The following is an 18,362-nucleotide window of genomic DNA, read 5'->3' on the forward strand; positions in this document are numbered from 1 at the left end:
TAAAATTTTTCAAGATTTTTGAGAACAAAATAAACATTAATGCAAGTAAGAGATGCTTTGGTTGTTTAGAACGTAGAAATTACAAGCCAAAGAATTGCGACGATAACAACGACAACAGTTGAAAGAAACCAATGGCATGAACTCAAACTCGTGCCAAATTAAGCAAAATTTGGGCAGAGAAGAAATATATATATTGTATGATGATCTTTCATCGTACATTCTGTCGACACAACTCCATGTTCCCGCAATAATAAAGAAATGAAATCAGAATGAATAAACCTAATCTGGCATTAAATATCAGAGACGTTCACCCCCACCCCCTTCTTGATCGAAGTTAAGTTTCACTGGGCGATCTAGTGAATTGATGTCACTGCATATGGCTGGGCTCTGAATAGGAGGGTTCATACGGTCACCTGACGGTACACTAAAGGCTGCCCTTGAAGAGGAGTTGCCGGTGTTTGTTGTCCCGCCGGAGACAAGATTTGGGGATGGAACAGCATTAGTTTCTTTTAACTCCAACCTGCCAGGTATAAAGCTCCCAAGAACTACCTGCATAGAAGAGTTGAGCATGGAATGATCATAATTTTCATTGTAAATGATGACTCTTTCCCTCGTATTCATCCATAGCAATCGACAGATTTTGTAAAAGATGAAAACACTGGAAGTATCCTACGATGAAGTAACTGTGTTTGTTTTTATATTAGCCATTGGTGAAATACGGTGCTGAAAGTTTAAAGAGCAAATAAATTGATAGGGTCAATTGGTTTATGATGCTTTAACATACCAGAACTGGTGATGCTGCTACGAAAGACCCTGCTATTCGACCGCCTACGACATTCCCCTTAGAATCAGCTACTGAGACGGTCAATCCACCCATTAGGCTCTGCCGATCACTAGAATTGTGGAATGAACCCGTCAATGACAAGATCTCGAACCAACCCTGAACACAAGCACAAAGAATATGCATTATAAGTGATTGGCAGGGTCGACAAGCCCAAAATGAAAGAAAATCTAAGTTTCCTTTTAAGTTTTAGAATCAAGTCTAAGTTTATGACAGAAGACTGAGATACTATTCAGAAGGATTGATTAGTGGTGCAAGCAATGCCATAATCAAGCATCTTCTTGCCAATACAATACTGATGTGTATCTTTGCAAACTATATCACCCAATAGAGACAATGATGAGACAAACCTCGTAAATTACCATTCCACAAGCAGGTATGATGGAAGGTTGGAAAAGAGTTACTTTAGATGCAACACCAGTTGCTGAAAGAATGCAGATGGTTTGTGATTCAAGCTGAGAAAATGAAGAAATTTTTGCAAATACATCCTGCAACCAGATATTTCTTGTCAATAGCAGATAAAGCGAACATGTGCATTGCTAGTTAAATTTTAAAAATCAAAAGATCAACTCGGGTACAAATCAACCATTTTCAAATCATCTATTTGAACATAATTAAACAAAGCCATGAAGCAAATATTGATAATAACTGATCATCCTTGGTATAGAAAGTGGCTTCAATATGAGAAGAAGAAAATGGGGGTATTTACCTCTCCTTCATTTACACAAATTAAATGAAGACAGCTTTCCAACTTTGCTGTTCCTGTAAATCATAGTTCAAATTTTAGAGATAAGGAGATCAAATTACTGGAATCTGCAGCGAATGATTCACAACAAATGCAAATCCCAAAATATGAAAACACACACACACTAGGGTTAAATCAAATACAAAAATCAGAGTACAAGGTAAGAAAGTATAAATAGGGTATCACTCTTTCAAGTTAACAATGTGTTTTACGCAGGAATATAATCTGAGTCAGAATGATAAGATTTACCAAGTGTTTTGTCATTAATAGACTAAAATTCCCTACAAAATAAACAACTTGGTTTCAAGCATCGTTGGGATGTCGAGCAAGAAACAAGCAAATGCAACTAACACAATTGACACACAGAGCCTAACTCCACCAAAGCATACATATGGATTCACTGCTCCATGAAAACTGCTAATAACTGAGGAAAATACAGATATTTACCTTGAGCAACCATTTGATGCTTCTTGGTAGAACCAAGTGGACGGCCCCGTCTCTTGGGACCATTAATCAGTTCAGAAGAAGACAGTAAAGCAGATGATGATGAAGGGGCCAAGATAGGGCCATCTGGTCCGTACTTCCGGGGCCGCCCTCGCTTCCTCTTAGCTTCTGGCTCTCCTGTGTTCGGGTTCAGACCATTGGCTGTTTGAGCCACGGAGCCACCATCAATGGCCTCGGGATTGCCTCCTCCTCCGCCACCGTTTCCTTGATAAGAAGGCGGCAGCTGAGGATGAGCAGCAGATGAACTGCTTATCATCGTCAAGAGCAATGGGTCGTCGGTTAAAAAGGATGATGACCCGCCGTGCATCGCCATCGACTGCAAATCGATGGAGGAGGATTCTCTAGGATTCGCAATGCTTTGTCCTTCCATGGCCTCTAAACGGATTATCTATCAGAAAAATGAACTTTTGTAAAAATCAGAATACAAGAATTCCAGTAGGGGTTAGACAGAGGAGGCAGATCGAACAGAAGAGCCTTTCTAAACCAATATTCTCAAAACCCTGAACCCTTTTTATCGCCAACCGAATCTGGCAGAAAAAAAAAACAAACAAACAAACATATAAAAAGAAGAAGGAATCTGTAGTCACCAACAAGAAAGGAAAATATAAATCGAAAACTTATAGCTATTTCCAAGAAAGTAAAAGAAGAAATAAAAAAAAAAATCAAGACCAGGTAAACGCAATCGCCAGGTAAATCTGAAAATTTCTTTTATCCAAATATGGATGCCCATCACAAATATGGATGAAGATAGGGGTACAAATTCATTGAATTTTAAAATTTGATTTGATTTATTTAAAAATTTATTTATTTTTCTTTAAAATCAGTTAATTTGATTGAATTTCGGATTTTAAAATTTTTTATTCAATTAAACAAGATACGCATAATTTTTTTTTTCAAACCTGAAATTTAAATTTTATTTTTTAAAACTAAAATCAAATTTTATTAAAAAACTTATTTTATTTATTAAAAAAATGATTTTTTAAAACTTTTTTAAAAAATCAGTTAATTTGATTTTTAGCTAAATTAATTGATATAATATCAGTTGTTTAATTTTTTTTAATTCGATCGATTTGTTTAAAAAAAAATTGATTCGATTCTAATCAAATACTTACCGCCAGCACAAGAAACATGTTTTAAAAGAAGTGATTTTAAGTTTAAGAAATTGAGAAAACTTACCTTTTGATAATTATTTTTATAATTCGATCATATTAAAATAAATATTTTTTAATTAAATTGTCATATTAAACATTATAAAAGTCACAATAAAAAACATATTCCATCAATATTAAATACTAAATACTATTTTTTATATAATTAATTAAATTAAATCAAACAAATACTTTCTATTTCAAATTAAATAAAAATAATTTATTTAGCAGATATAATAATTCTAATCAAATAAATTCATTGTTTTAATCGATTTAAAATTAATTTAATGTATTCTATTTAAATAGATTATGATATTATTTAGAAAATTAGAAATAAATTTTAAGAAACTAAACTCTAATTATTTTTCAGTTCTCACTTCTCTTATTCTTATCCTCTGATCCTGATTCCATGCCCCCTCTCTCATGCGCCGCACCACCTGCTTACTCAGGCCAGATCCTCTGGACCACTTTTGTGTTACCTGCTTACTTACTGTTACTGCTTGCCGCCTGTCGTCGTCTGTCTGCAACTCCTCTTCTCTCTTTTTATTTTTTCAACCTCTCTTTCTCGTCTCTTCTCCTTTTCTCCTCTCATTTCTTCTCGCTTTCGCCGCTCCCTCTCTGTTTTACCGCCTGCTGCACGCCGCTGAAGCCAAAATCATCTCACAACGTGCCGCCCGGCAGGTAGAAGGCAGTGCCGAATACTTGATTTCCACTATATTTTTCTGCATATTTACAAAGCAAAGCATCGAGCGTACCTCTAACAGAAATGTAGTGGCCAAATTGGACACTTTATTTTTTATACATGCCTATATACGATCCGTCTCTAAAGTGCAATGCTAACTTAAATGTCTTCAAATGTTGAACTACAGGAGTCTAAGCGACTTTAGCTGCTGAACATGCTCTTGTGGTAGCGGTGGCGGGCGCCAATCGGTGCCCTCGTTACCGACATCTTCAACGACGTACTCCTGATGTACATGCGCACAGTATTAGAAGGTTCAGTATAATTTCTTGAGATTCTAGGAAGTAATGTAGATGATTATAGTTTCATCATTACTTTCCAAGGCCATTCAAAGGTGAAAATGGAGATTATTCTTTAACAATGAAGGAAACATAACTCACTTTTGTTAGCATTCGTTTGGCAAGTATATGGTAGTGGCGCTGCCAGATTCGTTGGCCGACCATCGTTGCCACAAGAACACTGTAGAATATGCCAATGACAGTGAAGAGCCCAAGAACGACGAGTGCTACGATAAAAAGTAAAGGTGGCCCAGCTTCGCTGGCCCCTCCTAAGCATCCGCATTCTCCAGCTGAACTCGCACAACTCTCAAAGCATGTAGTGCAGTCAGTCCACATACAAAGAGTTCCCGGGAGATGACAGTCGGCATACATTCTGAAACAACAAAAATGAGACAATATTACGGAGAAGTATATGGGCATGCATGATGAAGAAAATGGAGAGAAAGAAAGGCATTTTTTTTTGTTTGATGGCTATTGTACGTATAAACAGAAATGACTGTGTATGACAAATTGCAATGACTTCATAAATCTCAAAAGTTATAGGACTACAGAAAAATAGTTGCAAACCCAGGTTGACAGCAACAAAGGCACAACTCTCTACATGGCTGAGCCAGATCATTACGCACTCTTCGATCATAGCAGGTAATAAAGCATCCAGATAATCCTAGTAGAGCGAAAAATGATAGAGCCCCTGCATTTGCAGACAAGATTCATTAGGAAAATACACGAAAATGAGATGCAATGTCGTTTCTAAAAATCAAGTATGAATAGATAGAAAAGTATAATATATTGGTTTATAGTGGAAATGAGTTGTCGCAAACAATACCACAGATAACGGGAACATAGTTGTGACTATAGTTGGAGTTGCCATTGTTTGAGTTACTAATGGCCTTAAGGGGAATATCGTAGTGCTTATTGAGTTATGTAGTTGGATATAACCAATGAGTTGCATGAGAAAGCCTAAGAGTAAATTACTGATCCAATTTAAATACTGAGAAGATAGGCCTGATCAAAAAAATTGTTGGGTAAAAGCATGGCTTTAACTAGGATGGCTTCAGAAACACATGTATGTGTATCATGCATAAAATTGAAATGACTTGCTTTGTCCTCTTTGACCTTTATTGATATTAGATCTAAATAACATTCACACAAACCGCATATATAGTAGAAACTACTTTCACCGTCAAATCCCCAAGCCAACCGCAACCAATTGTCTTGAGAACGATCAATCAAGTAGACCACATATGCCAATAGAGAGACTATCTGTCCAAAGTTCACACAATAATGATCAGCGACAAACAAATTTGTTAGAAATTTAAAAAAACATCATAAATGGGATGCAGTTCAAGCTTACAAGTTGAACGGCTGCAAATACAACGAGTATATCTCTAGTGACGAAGAACCGAAATTTCAAAACTCTCCATTTCCTATCTACATGAACATGAACCCTCAAATAATAAGGAGCCTTGCAAGTCGTGCAATGTGCAAATGCAAAACCTTCCTGAGAAAACAAAGCATGATAGTCATTAGCTAGCCTGTAGCATGTTTTATTGTGAAATTATTGACTGAAACAAAAACACCGCATTCACTAAAATATATGACTCCTCTGCATGAGATTCCCACCATCTGCAACAGGAGGCACAGAGGAAGCCTTGATTCTGATCTTGTACACATGTTTGACTCAGTGTGGAGAACCAAAATGTTGGGTTCGGAGCGTAGCGGAAGATAGATCTTTTCGTGGTATATATAGTTTTATATAAAATAACATAAAAAACATACCTCAAGTTCTCGATAGTCGTGAATGATATCACAGACAAATAAGAGTCCCACGTGTGACTCCTCTAGTGGTATTCACGCGCACTAGATCACGAATTTGATATGATCCGTTAGGTGCTAGCGTCTTGGATCGACAAAACCTTGGAAGCACTACCGATCTCTTCCGATGGAAGAAAGCGAAGAAGAAGTTGACGAGGGAGAAATGGAGAGAAGGAATTCGTCCTTTGAATCTTTCCGAGGATGGCTACTTATAGTCTCCAAGGAATACGAAGAGTTAAGGTCTCAATTAATTCATCATTTATGATCTTCATTAATTAGGAAGATGAAGAGTTATAACCTTCATAAATTCTTCATTTACGACCTTCATTATCATGACTTTTCAAATTCTCCATTAATAATCATTATGATGACTCTTCGAATTCTCCATTAATTATCATTATTATGACTATTTGAATTCTCTCTTCTTTGTATCAAATAAATCCATATTTGATCTTGATCTAGACTAGCTTCTGATATTTCAGAATTAATTAATAATCTAATTAATTCTTATTCTGAAATAATCAATTGATTAATTCTGAAATATACTCTCGTGTCTTAAGACGATTTTCAGTTTCCTATACCAATCCAGGTAGTTGGAATCGAGGAGTATATTCTTTTTCTCGGGAATGCTTCACAGTGATAAGATACTTGTGTTTGTCATTAAAATTTAAAGCAGAGTTTTAGGGGGGTGTATTCAATCAAGAGATTGAATGACTTTCATTGATTTTTTTTTAATGATAGACTTTTGTGGAGTTGATTGATTTTTATTGACTTTTATAGAATCTCGCGTAGTTGTGAAAAGAATTCTATGGAGTTCTATAGACTTTTTTACAAGACTTTTACAGACATTTATAAACTTTTTCATGGAAACTTGTGGATTTATGAGAAAGAAAAATTTGTTTCGTTATTGCCAATATGATAAACATCGCTTCACATTCGATCCGCTATTGTATCTCTCCATACATTGACATTTGCTCGTTATTGTTCTTGAGTATCAGATAATTGATCAAAGCAATCAACACCATGAACTTGTTCTAGTAAGGATGATAAAGCTTCATTATCTGGTTCAACTAGAAATTCATCAGAATGACACTCCTTACGAAGAAAATTATGTAATCCGGCACAAACCAAACTTTTTATAATAAAAAATTAATTTTAAAAAAGACCGTAAACTTTAAAAAAAATTAAAGAAAAATTAAAAGACGGTAAACTAATAAAAAAACATAAACTAAAAAATCGTAAACTTTAAAAAAAACTGTAAAGAAAAAAACATAAACTTTAAAAAAAACTTAAACTAAAAAAACGCAAAGTCAAAACTTAAAAAAAAACCTAAACTAAAAATAACATAAATTTAAAAAAAAAACGTAAACTTTAAAAACAAAAAAAATAGAGAAAAGCATAAAATTCAAAATAATAATAATAATAATAAAATTAAAAAAAAACATGTATAGTTAGTTTTGTAACAAGGGTAACACACCCCTAAAGTAATCTCTATGGTAGACCGCCGACGTGATCAAGGTGGTGAAGGAATAACATCGAGAACAATGTTAAATTTGATCAAGGTGGTGAAGATTTTTTTGTTGAATATGCGTCAAGTTGGACTGTATACTATTGTATTGGTAGGCTCTGGACGGGGCTCAAAGAAATAATCAAAATCGAGGAGCGGAAAGAGAAAAGACTTATTCGTAAAAAATTAAAATGATTTGAAGTCTATAGAAATCTCAAGGGTGAGGAGAAGACTTTTTATTTTATATTTAAACTTGTACCAAGTATTTTGGAGAGCTCTCATTGGTTAAAATTTATATCCAAGGAATTCTAAAAGAATTCATGAAAATTTATTAAAATTTTGGATACCAAAAGATTTTCATAGAGTTTTAAAAAGTCGAGTTTGAATACCACATGACTTTTTAAAACTCTATAAAAATCCAATTTGGATACCATTAGATTTTTATAGAGTTTATAAAAGTCTAGATTGAATACATCTAGACTTTTAAAATTCACAAAAGTCATTCAAAGTAATTAAAAGTCCAACATTGAATACACCCCCCTTAGTATTTATGGAATATATTTAACAAAGGTTTTTTATAACTCCTATTATTTTATTCAAATCCAACAACCCCACTGTTAGAATCGAAAATTAGTTGGTAACAATTCCTAATAGGACTGAAACCCTGAATCATATAAAATGCACACAGCTGAGTTGTACCTACATGTCTTAACTTGTCAATCACAAATCTATGTAATTTTCGATATATTCTTGTTGAGCCTTATATTCTCAACACTTGCCCTTCAAATCAACTAACCTTAGCTGAGCTAAACAAATCAACGAATTTAAGTTAAGTCGACCTACTAATAATTATGCTAAACTATATATGTTTTGACACAAGTCAACAGCTAAACTGTACCGACTTATGTAAAAACACTAACTATCATTATAGTTATTAGTGGAGGATATTTAACAAATTTTGACTTTAATATATTTAAGAGATTTTATAATTATTAAAATGTCTCACCATGATTAACTTCTTGTGCATTTGCACAATCTCATTACGAAATTTATCTCCATTAATCCTTATAGTCTTTTAAGACAAATAGGGCCTCGGAGATTTTAACATGTTAATATATTTATGCCATAAGGAATTTATATCTAAATTACAACATGTATTACTTTACAGGTTTTAGACAAAATTCATTTCTAACATGAAATGTTAAGGCATATAACTTGAAATAAAAAAATTAAGATTTCTTTGAAATCTCTCGAAACACTGATTCTTCAAATAAATTTTGAAGAAGAGGTTTCATACTATATGATCAAACCACGAATAAGCTCTGATACCACTGGTGGAGTCGAAGCGCAGCGGAAGACATATACTGAATCATGGTTCTTTTCATTGTACATATAGTTTTATATAAAATAACATAAAAACATACCTCAGGTCCTCGATAGGCGTGAATGATATCACAGACAGATAAGAGCCCCACGCGTGACTCCTCTAGCGGTATCCATGCGCACTAGATCATGAACTTGATATGATCCGTTAGGTGCTAGCCTTTTGGATCGACAAAACCTTGGAAGCACTACCGATCTCTTCTGATGGAAGAAAACGAAGAAGAAGTTGACGAGAGAGAAATGGAGAGAAGGAATTCGTCCTTTGAATCTTTCTGAGGATGACTACTTATAGCCTCCAAGGAATACGAAGAGTTAAGGTCTCAATTAATTCATCATTTATGATCTTCATTAATTAGGAAGATAAAGAGTTATAGCCTTCATAAATTCTTTATTTACGACCTTCATTATCATGACTCTTCAAATTCTCCATTAATAATTATTATGATGACTCTTCAAATTCTCCATTAATCATCATGATTATGTCTATTCGAATTCTCTCTTCTTTGTATCAAATAAATCCATATTTGATCTTGATCTAGACTAGCTTCCAATTTTTCAAAATTAATTAATAATCCAATTAATTCTTATTATGAAATAATCAATTGATTAATTTTAGTATCCACTAAAATAATGAAGGTCTCAAGTCAAAAGATTAGTTACACTCGTTCATAAGAGGAATAACCAATGATACTTAATATGTGGTCTCCTCTTAAGCAAGTCGTGTCCAGTGTATCTCTAAGCTCAAGGCACCCCCAAGTATAACTTGGATATCCATCCCTCGGTCTATCTCGACCTAGTCATACTCTGCGTTGATCTAAATATCCATGCCCCCTCTAGATATCTATCTGTTTTCAAATTAATATACTCATTAATCTGTAGGATTTTATCATTAATCATATACGTACAAAAAAGTAAATAATTAATGATAAATTTTTACCTTTATAAAATAATTATCCACAAAATACATAAGGAGTATCTTGATACATAAGTGCACGCACTAACACAAAACACATCTTGCTTGAAGACAAACCGATGGTGTGCACATGCTTCTTCTAACTGCAACTTGATCCTTCCACTGCGACTGTCTTCCTAATGACCACAATGCACCATAATACTCACAAATCCATGAAAACTGGTCCACCCCCATTCAAACCCTACCTGCAATGATCCATTGCAAAGCAACAAATCCAAACTTTCAATTACAGATTCTGATCATTGCTCTAAGCAAGATTCGTCCATAATGTCAACCGCAACTAGATACCCAGCTGATCATGTACATTCTGATCGGCACTTGTGTGAGCTACTGCAAGTTGCCTTTGTGCCTCCATCACCAATATAGTTTAAAAAGTTGTCATTTTTTGTGTTGTCTAAATCCATGGCAAGCAGATCGCCTCTGTTGCAGTCTGGAGGTTGGAGACCATAAATGTTCTTATAACTTCTATGGATTTTTTTTTAGCACTACCACTATTAGCTTTTGTTCCCAAATGATAGATGGACAATGACCACACCTCACAAACCCGTTTGCTAATTCTTTAGGGTGAACAAATATAATAATTATGCTCCAAACTTAAGGTGGAGTGTTAGAAGTATTAGAATGACAAGAATGTTGGTTTAGTGGGTTCATCCAGTAATTAATAGTTCTAGGTTTAGGGCACAAACCTATATAATGATAATATCATGATTATGAATGCAATACATTATTTCCTTTCATCAAATTCTACAAAGACAAAAACACAACAAAATGGAATCAGATGACTACAGGGAGAAGATAATAATGGTCAATATTTCTTTATAGAAGGGATGGATGTATATATCAACAGTTCAATACTCTATGACCTAAATGCAACGATCATCCTCATCCCTTTCAAAGAAGAGTTTAGAAAAAGTGAATTATATTCTGAAACTCCTCAATGCTTGTTCTTATCTGTCTATAAGAATACATGATTCGTAGCGGCATGCTCTTGAAGAACAACGAATCAAAGTACATATCCAAATATAAATTCAAGGATGAGAGTAAGCAGAGCGGACGTATAAAATCCCTAACCACACAAGACACAGGATTCGCTGTCTCACCTTGACAGATCGCCAGTGGTCCAAGCATTCACGATGGACGTACTTGGAGGTCCCCTTGCACTTGCACGGCGATATGAAATCCCGCCCTGAAGGTCCAGATAGATTATTTTCAGTTGCACAATAGAAGTTTACAATCACCATGAAGGATTACAAACAAAAATAACATATCAAGAAACCAGACGTTTTGACATGAAAACACCAAAAATTTCCACAAAATTCGAAGACGCGACATCAAAGAAGCAGTCTTTATTAGTTGCCAGAAATAAAAGCAAATAAGGTAAGTAGAGGGTGAGAAGAATAGCTCGACCGTCGGTTTCGAGGCAGATCCGGCACTGGAATTGCTCGCCTGGGCCAGCTTCTAGGTCGATCTCGTTGGGGTCAGCGACCGGGGCCGGCGGCGCAAGAAGAGAGCTCTCCTCGTTCGCCATGCCCATGGATCGAAGCCTCCGTGGATTTTGATACAATTAGATAGATGGAGAGGGACGGCTTCGCTTCGAGGATGGAGGATGGAGGAGGAGGAGCCCTTCCTGCTCCTCTCACTCACTGATTCGCCTCCAGGCAAATACACGCGACAGTCAAATGGGAATTAAAGACAACTACGTGCAGAAATCGCCTTAGAATTTAATGGGCCTGACGCGTTCAATGAAACCTCTCCAAATTAGGCAAATTAGGGGGAGTAAATGGCTAAATTGTGAGACTTTGGTGGAATTAAATAAATGTTTGGTTTTATTTCGAATAGCAGTAACGGAATTGTTTTTATTTTGAGTTTTTAACCAAAAACAAAAAACAGAGAGAACAAAAATTCAAAAAAATATATATGAAATTTAGTTATTAGAAATATATGCAAAGAAAGCACGGAAAGGGATAAGAGAAATTGATGAGGTTAAATTTAATTACTCCATAATGAGAAAAAGGAAAAAAATATATATAAAAAAATAATAAGTGAACTAAATTTTTGTTCACGATTTCTCTAACAAGTCTATTTTCTCATGAATTATCTAACTAAAAAAAGGTAAGATAGACTGGTGAGTAATCCATTTTATAAAAGATAAATTTTAAACATGTAATTTCTAAGTCACATCCTAGTAATTTTACCCTTGCGTCAAACTCTTTTTTATAAATTATCTAACTATTGCAATAAAATCACCTTTAGCACCATTACGTGTATCCTTTTCACTTCTACATCTATGTCATTACTTTGCAAGATTTTTATTGTCCTTGATTTTCCCTCATCCCTAATCCTATACAACTTATTGCCTTAATCTCATACAACAACACTTATGACCTATTGCTGTATTTGTTTGTTTGCTTATAGGACAAAGAAAACACATTAGGAGGTAAAACAAATTATAATAAAAATATGATTATGTTTCTACTATAGGTTTCTTATATATAGTTCATTCGTATATTATATGAAGGAAGATAAAGAGAAAATTATGTTTTTAGTCCTTAATTTATATTTTTTTTCAATTTTAATCTTGTTATGAGTCAATTTATATTTTTAGTCTTGTAACTTGTAATATTTTTCAATTTCAGTCATTTTTTTCTCTAAAATTGAAAATTTTCAACGGAAAATGATGAGTTGTAAATTGAATTTGAGAATTATAATTTTTTATGACTAATGTGTTTTTTATATTTCAACCACAAAATTAAAATTTTTCGTTGAAAAATTTTAATTTTGAAAGAAAAAGGATTGAAATTGAAAAATATTACAAGTTACAGGACAAAGAACGTAAATTAACTCATAACATGACTAAAATTGAAAAAAATATACGTTGTCGGACTGAAAATATAATTTTATCGGAAGATAAATCATAAGATGAATCAAATGATTAGAAAGTGAGAGAAATTTTTTTTTTTTTCTGATGATATGTGTCGGTTGAAAATTGAACATTGATATGGATAAAAGAAAGAACCATGCTAACTTATTGTTTGAATCTCCAACAAAACCATCCGGTTAACTACATTTATCATCAAGTTAGATATTATTCAACCAGGTAGACTTGGGTTGCACTCCATCGTCATTTTTATGGATTTGATAAATTATTATATTTTACATAAATCTTTAATAAAATTAATTTATTATAAATATATTTATAAATTTTATTTTTGAACATATTTTTGTTCATTCTTATTCATTAGCCCTGAGTTTAAAAATATAATTTGCTTTCATTAATAGCTTCGTTTTTAGCTTCTGTAATCCATTATTTTTCATAATCCCTTACAACTTCACTGGAGAACAAAAACCAGTAGCTTGGACTTTTACATTTCGAGAGGCGCAACCTGAGCCAAACACCTGCAAGCCCAATTGAAAACCCAAGTGCGGAACCGCAGCATCCACCACACAGATCCAGATGGCTTCGTTGGCCGGTCTCTCTTCTGCCACCGCCGCTTCGTCCCCCTCCTCCTCCCTTCCTCTCCGCAGCCCAATCCCTTGCGAAGCCACGACAAGACGGCGGCACCTTCTTCTTCCTAGTCGCTGCAATCGCTTCCGACGCGCCGTCGCCTCGCTTCCGGACCCCAATGAGAGAACCAACCCGGAGTACACGCCGTGGCTAATCGCCGGTCTCGGAAACCCCGGAAACAAGTACCACGGAACCAGGCACAACGTGAGCAAGCTCTTCTAAGGATGATGGTTTCTTGCATGATTAGATTAGCTAATGCCTCTTCTGATGAAACCTAAAAAAGAGTTTTTTTCCTCCCTCTTTTTAGGTGGGATTTGAGATGATTGATCATATTTCTCGAGCTGAAGGCATTACCTTAAACAGCATCCAATCCAAGGCATTGATAGGAATTGGTGAACAGATCGAACACCTTTTCTTCTCTTTTCTAGTGTTTTACGAATCCTGACGACTGAATTGCTCAAGACAAAGTAGAAATTAGGAGAAAATAATAGGGTTTAAGAGATTGAAATTACTTGAAGAGTTATGCATTGTGTTCAGATACTGGGCACTAGATAACATACAATTCTAAACAAATATAGCATAATATGAACATTAACAGATGTCTGGAATGGCAGGTTCCATCGGGGAAGTGCCAATTCTCTTGGTGAAGCCACAATCCTACATGAACTACAGCGGAGAATCAGTTTTCTACTTTCTCTCAATTTCTTTCAAAACTATTCTCAATATCAATACGTATATGATAAGCTTTATATGTAGGTAGGGCCACTTGCTGCATATTATCAAGTGCCATTACGGCATATTTTACTTGTAAGTTAATGAGCAGTAGCTTTTTGCATTGATTTTGAGATGTTATATTATTTCAAAGTTCTTCTGTAGATGTATGACGAAATGAGTTTGCCCAATGGTGTTTTGAGGGTTCAGCGAAAAGGCGGTCATGGACATCACAATGGGTTAGTGTGTTCTTTAATTAATCCATCACCAGTTTTGCAATACAGCTCTGTTTATAAACTAGAAGCTGCATCACTGGATACAATATACTCATCATTTATGTGATATCCACTTCTCTTTTTCCCTGTTAATTCGGAAAACTGAAGTACTTGCTTTACAAGGCAAGTTAATGGAACATTAGGTTCTCAAGATTTGTCATTTAACTGGTTTTAATATAATATACTATATATTTGTTCTTTCTTTCACAAACATGTCCATGTACTGCCACCTTCATTAGTTAATTTTGTTTGAAATTGCTCACACGATTTCAATTTTGTTCTATTTCGCAATGATTTGTTTTGAATAAAATGGTAAGCTAAAATTTGATTGCGATGGATGAAAGAAAAATTAATATACTTCCATAAACACGGTCGTGGTCTCTTAAATTGATTGTTGCCCGCTTCTTATATCAGTTATTGTGGGTTTTTCTAATTTCTCTGCTATTATTACCTTCTTTGAGCTTGTTTAACCCTGAGGTCGTATAAGTTCTCTCTTAGAGGAACAAACTAGCATTGCTAACTTGCTGGTTTTTCAATTTAGCGTCAGATGTCTACTTCCATCATGTCCCTTATCTTCTCGTGACTGTAATTGAAACCTATTGCAATTATCTATTGCTTTTTGTTATATCATTAGAATTACCCATGTGTTTACTATTGTTATCATTTCGTAGAGCAATTCCTCCCCTGCATATCAAATTCTTTTATTTCATACTATTGTACTTTGCATAATTTCTTTTGATCAGCTTACTAATTCGTATAAACTATTTATTGCAGTGTAAAGAGTGTAATTCATCATTTAGATGATTGCCGAGACTTCCCTCGACTATGCATTGGTTCTGTCACATCATCTCATTCTTATTTGGTAGTATAGTTGTTGATGATACTTACCTAGTAAAATAATTATACTCCAAAATTTAGGTATTGGCAATCCACCTGGAGCTATGGATATGAGAGCTTTTCTACTACAGAAATTCAGTAACGAGGAGCGCATACAGGTATTAAGTTACATGTGTTTTTAATCGTTACTATCCATGAAGCTTTTGCTTGCAATTTAAATTAAAGAATGTGAATTCAAAGGTTCCATCCTGTTTTCCTCATCGTACACTTCAAATGCAACCTATCTTTTGGGACACTATACCGTCAAATATTGGGCTCTGTATATTGTTTTATTGACTATCTTTCTTGAGTTTGAGCAACATAGATATGTTCTAAACTGTTTTATAATAGAAATATTGTCATGATGAAACCAATTGGTGAAACTTCAAAACTCTTATGAAGAAAAATTATCAATTTTCATTAAGGTAATCGTAAAAGGGTCAAAGATATGTTTTGCAGCTAATATTGGTTCAAAATGCAAGTAATCAATGGCTCAGTTTGATGATGCAACAAAGAATTGGAGAATTAATAGAGTTAAAAAGCAATATGATTAAATGAAGTCGACAAAGTTGCACTTGTAATGGATATAATAGATTTATGAGGCACATATACATGAGTTAAACTATTGTTATGTGGCCTTCCAATTTTGGGTGGTGCGAACTATTCTGCTGAAGAATCAAGATGCGAAACAACATTTGATACCACTTCCCCTCGAGCCAATTCTTATACGCCCTTTAATGTCGCCGCCGCTTCTTTTCTATCTTGGAATGCCGCCACTGCTCCTCCATCTCGAGCTGCTTCATCTTCATCTCAAGCTGCTTCTACTGTCCAATGCTCTTAAGGTTTCCTCCAGCGCCTCCAGATAAGTAGTTCCTCTTCTTCTACTTCTTGATTCCTTCCTCTTACTTGAGATCTTCTTTATTAAATTCCTCCTACCTAATCAGGGCTACTGACACCTGCCTTGGCATGTCTATGTTGTTTCAGTCAGCGACTGCCGACTGATACCCAGCTTAGAAAGATATTTTAAACTGACGATATACCTCATGTTATCTCTAATTGCAGCATTAGAATTTGACACCCTCAAATTGTGCAAGCAACTCAGTTTCTAAATTACGTAATTTAACAAAATGTGTATATCAAGGAATGACAAGGTTTTTGTTAGGATTCTCGAATAATTCTTAATATACGAATTGAAATATTGGGTTATTTTTTTGTCTTCAATAGATGGATTCTGCTCTGGAGCAAGGGGTGGATGCTGTAAGGACTCTTGTATTCAAAGGTTTCAGTGAAAACCTCCATCGATTCAACTTGGTGCAGAAATACAAGTACCACAAAGTTTGAGAAGGAGAAATGCATAAATTGCAGAAAGGGTTGATGCAAAGCTGAGATTTAATGTTTGATAATCTTTCCCCTAGAAAAAAAAAAAGAAAGAGAAATGCATTGGGGGTGAAGGATTGGGCTCAAATTATTATACATGCAAGGGCAAAGTCATCCTCTATTCTTTGTTCTGTAATCTTAATTTTACTTTCTAAAACGATCATTGTTATTTACCTTTGCTTGTAATTGACTGCCTTGGAAATACAAAACATCAGTTAAAAAATTATTTTATGCCTTTTGTGGTGCACCAAATGGGCACAGAAGAGACAGAATAAAAGAGCAGAAGAGTGTAATACTTGTGGGTGATGGAGCACAACGCATTGATCCAAATCAATACACCAAAACAAAGAATCATACAAAGAAAGTTTTGCTTCTGATTTCTAAAGCAAGCAAATGGTGGCATGAACATGAGAGTCAGAAATTTTTGTTAAGGTCAGAGAGAAGTTTGCCCGCCCTCCTGCTTGTCAATATGCAACGAGTGATTCTTCTCTTTGCAAACTTTCGTTTCAACTTTCAGCCACTTTTATCATTGTGTGGGTGACTAAACAATTATTTTCCAGAACATTCATCTCTTTCACTTTTACTGTAAATAGTTGCCTGTGTCGATCAAATGATCCAACTCGAAACATGATTAATAAAAATATTTTATGAGATATTTTATACTGATTTTATGAGTTTTTTTTAATAAAATGGTGAAGTACGTATGCTCTGTATATTTTTTGGATGACATGACAAGACAAGAAAGCTGGACAGAGATGATGCTGGAGACACCACATGCATATCAAACTTTGAGGGACTCCAAATTAGGAGACAGGGATAAATCACATCACCATGATTGATCATCAGCTCACTTCTTCCACAGTGTTTTCCAAAGAAAAAAAACTTGAAAAGACCAATAATTTCTTCAAAAATTTGACTGTGTTTGATGTAGTTCTTCAAAAATAATTTTGACTGTGTTTAGTTCTGTGATAAAATCAAAAGCAAAAAAAGATAGAATATTTCGTAATCTAATAAAATTTCCTCAATATCTCAATCCCAAAACTTATTTATATATATATACACACACGTCACGCAGAAACAGGAACCCTGCCTTGTCTTTTGCTGCTTGAGCTTCTACTTAACTCTCTAAGGCTGCCTTCTTGATGCCTTCTCTCTACCTCAATCACCACACTTGAGAATTGAGCCCATCAAAACGATCGTCATATTTCCCTGCCCAACTCTTTCTTGTTTCATTACAGAATTTTGAAATCAATATGTATAATTCCCTTGAAAGATGATAAAACTGATGTTGATGAGGCCCCCTTACTCATTCTATTGCTTGGTGATCCTTTTTTACATCATTTTGCTTTGCTGCAGCTGTCCTCGGACGTCGCCGGCTACAACTCCGACGAGCCCAGAGCCTCTTCAAGAGGGCGAAGCGACAGAGATGGCCGTCAAAAGAAGGCCGGTGGCGATGACGGTGGCGGTACTGCCAGTGCCAGATGGTAGGGAGAGTAAGAGAGTCATTCCAAGTTCCCCGGATCCCCTTCACAACAAGTGATCATATTAATGTTTTCGCTGTTCAAGAGATGTTTTGTTTTAAATTTTTCTTAATTAACCATGTATTTCTTTTAATCTTTTCTTGAATATAAATCTTGATATATCGTATCAATCAGTATATATTGAATTTATGTTATTTTATATTT

The 18,362-nt window shown here is 34.8% G+C and overlaps 3 protein-coding genes across 10 annotated transcripts; 1 reads left to right on the top strand and 2 right to left on the bottom strand.

Moving 5' to 3' along the window:
* Positions 1–158: 158 nt before the first annotated feature.
* LOC122012698 (AT-hook motif nuclear-localized protein 9-like) lies at positions 159–2,813 on the bottom strand. 3 transcript variants are annotated; one of them, XM_042569320.1, is made up of 6 exons: positions 2,760–2,813; positions 2,034–2,617; positions 1,551–1,603; positions 1,192–1,329; positions 785–940; positions 159–549 (listed from the first exon to the last, which is right to left on the bottom strand). In XM_042569320.1, exons 2-6 carry the CDS (start codon positions 2,458–2,460, stop codon positions 298–300), a joined length of 1,026 nt encoding a protein of 341 aa, XP_042425254.1. In that variant the 5' UTR covers positions 2,461–2,617; positions 2,760–2,813; the 3' UTR covers positions 159–297. The 3 variants fall into 3 exon arrangements, with proteins under 3 accessions (XP_042425254.1, XP_042425255.1, XP_042425253.1); XM_042569321.1 differs by lacking the exon at positions 2,760–2,813 and having other exon boundaries at positions 1,204–1,329; positions 2,034–2,689; XM_042569319.1 differs by lacking the exon at positions 2,760–2,813 and having other exon boundaries at positions 2,034–2,685.
* A 1,105-nt stretch (positions 2,814–3,918) lies between these two features.
* Positions 3,919–11,628, bottom strand: LOC122012699. Of its 6 annotated transcripts, none has more exons than XM_042569325.1 (7): positions 11,341–11,628; positions 11,034–11,119; positions 5,610–5,756; positions 5,437–5,518; positions 4,805–4,946; positions 4,358–4,628; positions 3,919–4,203 (listed from the first exon to the last, which is right to left on the bottom strand). In XM_042569325.1, the coding sequence occupies exons 1-7, from the start codon at positions 11,465–11,467 to the stop codon at positions 4,102–4,104; spliced, it is 957 nt and encodes a 318-aa protein (XP_042425259.1). In that variant the 5' UTR covers positions 11,468–11,628; the 3' UTR covers positions 3,919–4,101. The 6 variants fall into 6 exon arrangements, with proteins under 6 accessions (XP_042425259.1, XP_042425258.1, XP_042425256.1 ...); XM_042569324.1 differs by having other exon boundaries at positions 5,431–5,518; XM_042569322.1 differs by having other exon boundaries at positions 5,410–5,518; positions 11,341–11,627.
* A 1,668-nt stretch (positions 11,629–13,296) lies between these two features.
* LOC122012701 (chloroplastic group IIB intron splicing facilitator CRS2, chloroplastic-like) lies at positions 13,297–16,903 on the top strand. The gene is made up of 8 exons (XM_042569328.1): positions 13,297–13,642; positions 13,746–13,830; positions 14,053–14,120; positions 14,195–14,245; positions 14,315–14,388; positions 15,199–15,257; positions 15,343–15,419; positions 16,525–16,903. The coding sequence occupies exons 1-8, from the start codon at positions 13,388–13,390 to the stop codon at positions 16,639–16,641; spliced, it is 786 nt and encodes a 261-aa protein (XP_042425262.1). The 5' UTR covers positions 13,297–13,387; the 3' UTR covers positions 16,642–16,903.
* Positions 16,904–18,362: the final 1,459 nt, after the last annotated feature.

The sequence above is a fragment of the Zingiber officinale genome, chromosome 8A (genome assembly GCF_018446385.1).
Source record: "Zingiber officinale cultivar Zhangliang chromosome 8A, Zo_v1.1, whole genome shotgun sequence".
Lineage (NCBI taxonomy): Eukaryota > Viridiplantae > Streptophyta > Magnoliopsida > Zingiberales > Zingiberaceae > Zingiber > Zingiber officinale.

Bases quoted from the DNA above. Each gene is read 5' to 3' on its own strand.
- LOC122012698 (XM_042569320.1), bottom strand. From the start codon at position 2,460: ATGGAAGGACAAAGCATTGCGAATCCTAGAGAATCCTCCTCCATCGAT. The intron at 1,604-2,033 runs GTAAATATCTGT...TATGATTTACAG, and splicing joins GCATCAAATGGTTGCTCAAG to GAACAGCAAAGTTGGAAAGC. The intron at 550-784 runs GTATGTTAAAGC...TCTTCTATGCAG, and splicing joins TAGCAGCATCACCAGTTCTG to GTAGTTCTTGGGAGCTTTAT.
- LOC122012699 (XM_042569322.1), bottom strand. From the start codon at position 11,467: ATGGGCATGGCGAACGAGGAGAGCTCTCTTCTTGCGCCGCCGGCCCCG. The intron at 5,757-11,033 runs GTGAGACAGCGA...TTGTTTTCTCAG, and splicing joins ACCACTGGCGATCTGTCAAG to GAAGGTTTTGCATTTGCACA. The intron at 5,519-5,609 runs GTAAGCTTGAAC...AACTTTGGACAG, and splicing joins TATTTGCAGCCGTTCAACTT to ATAGTCTCTCTATTGGCATA.
- LOC122012701 (XM_042569328.1), top strand. From the start codon at position 13,388: ATGGCTTCGTTGGCCGGTCTCTCTTCTGCCACCGCCGCTTCGTCCCCC. The intron at 13,831-14,052 runs GTGAACAGATCG...CTGGAATGGCAG, and splicing joins CAAGGCATTGATAGGAATTG to GTTCCATCGGGGAAGTGCCA. The intron at 15,420-16,524 runs GTATTAAGTTAC...TGTCTTCAATAG, and splicing joins GTAACGAGGAGCGCATACAG to ATGGATTCTGCTCTGGAGCA.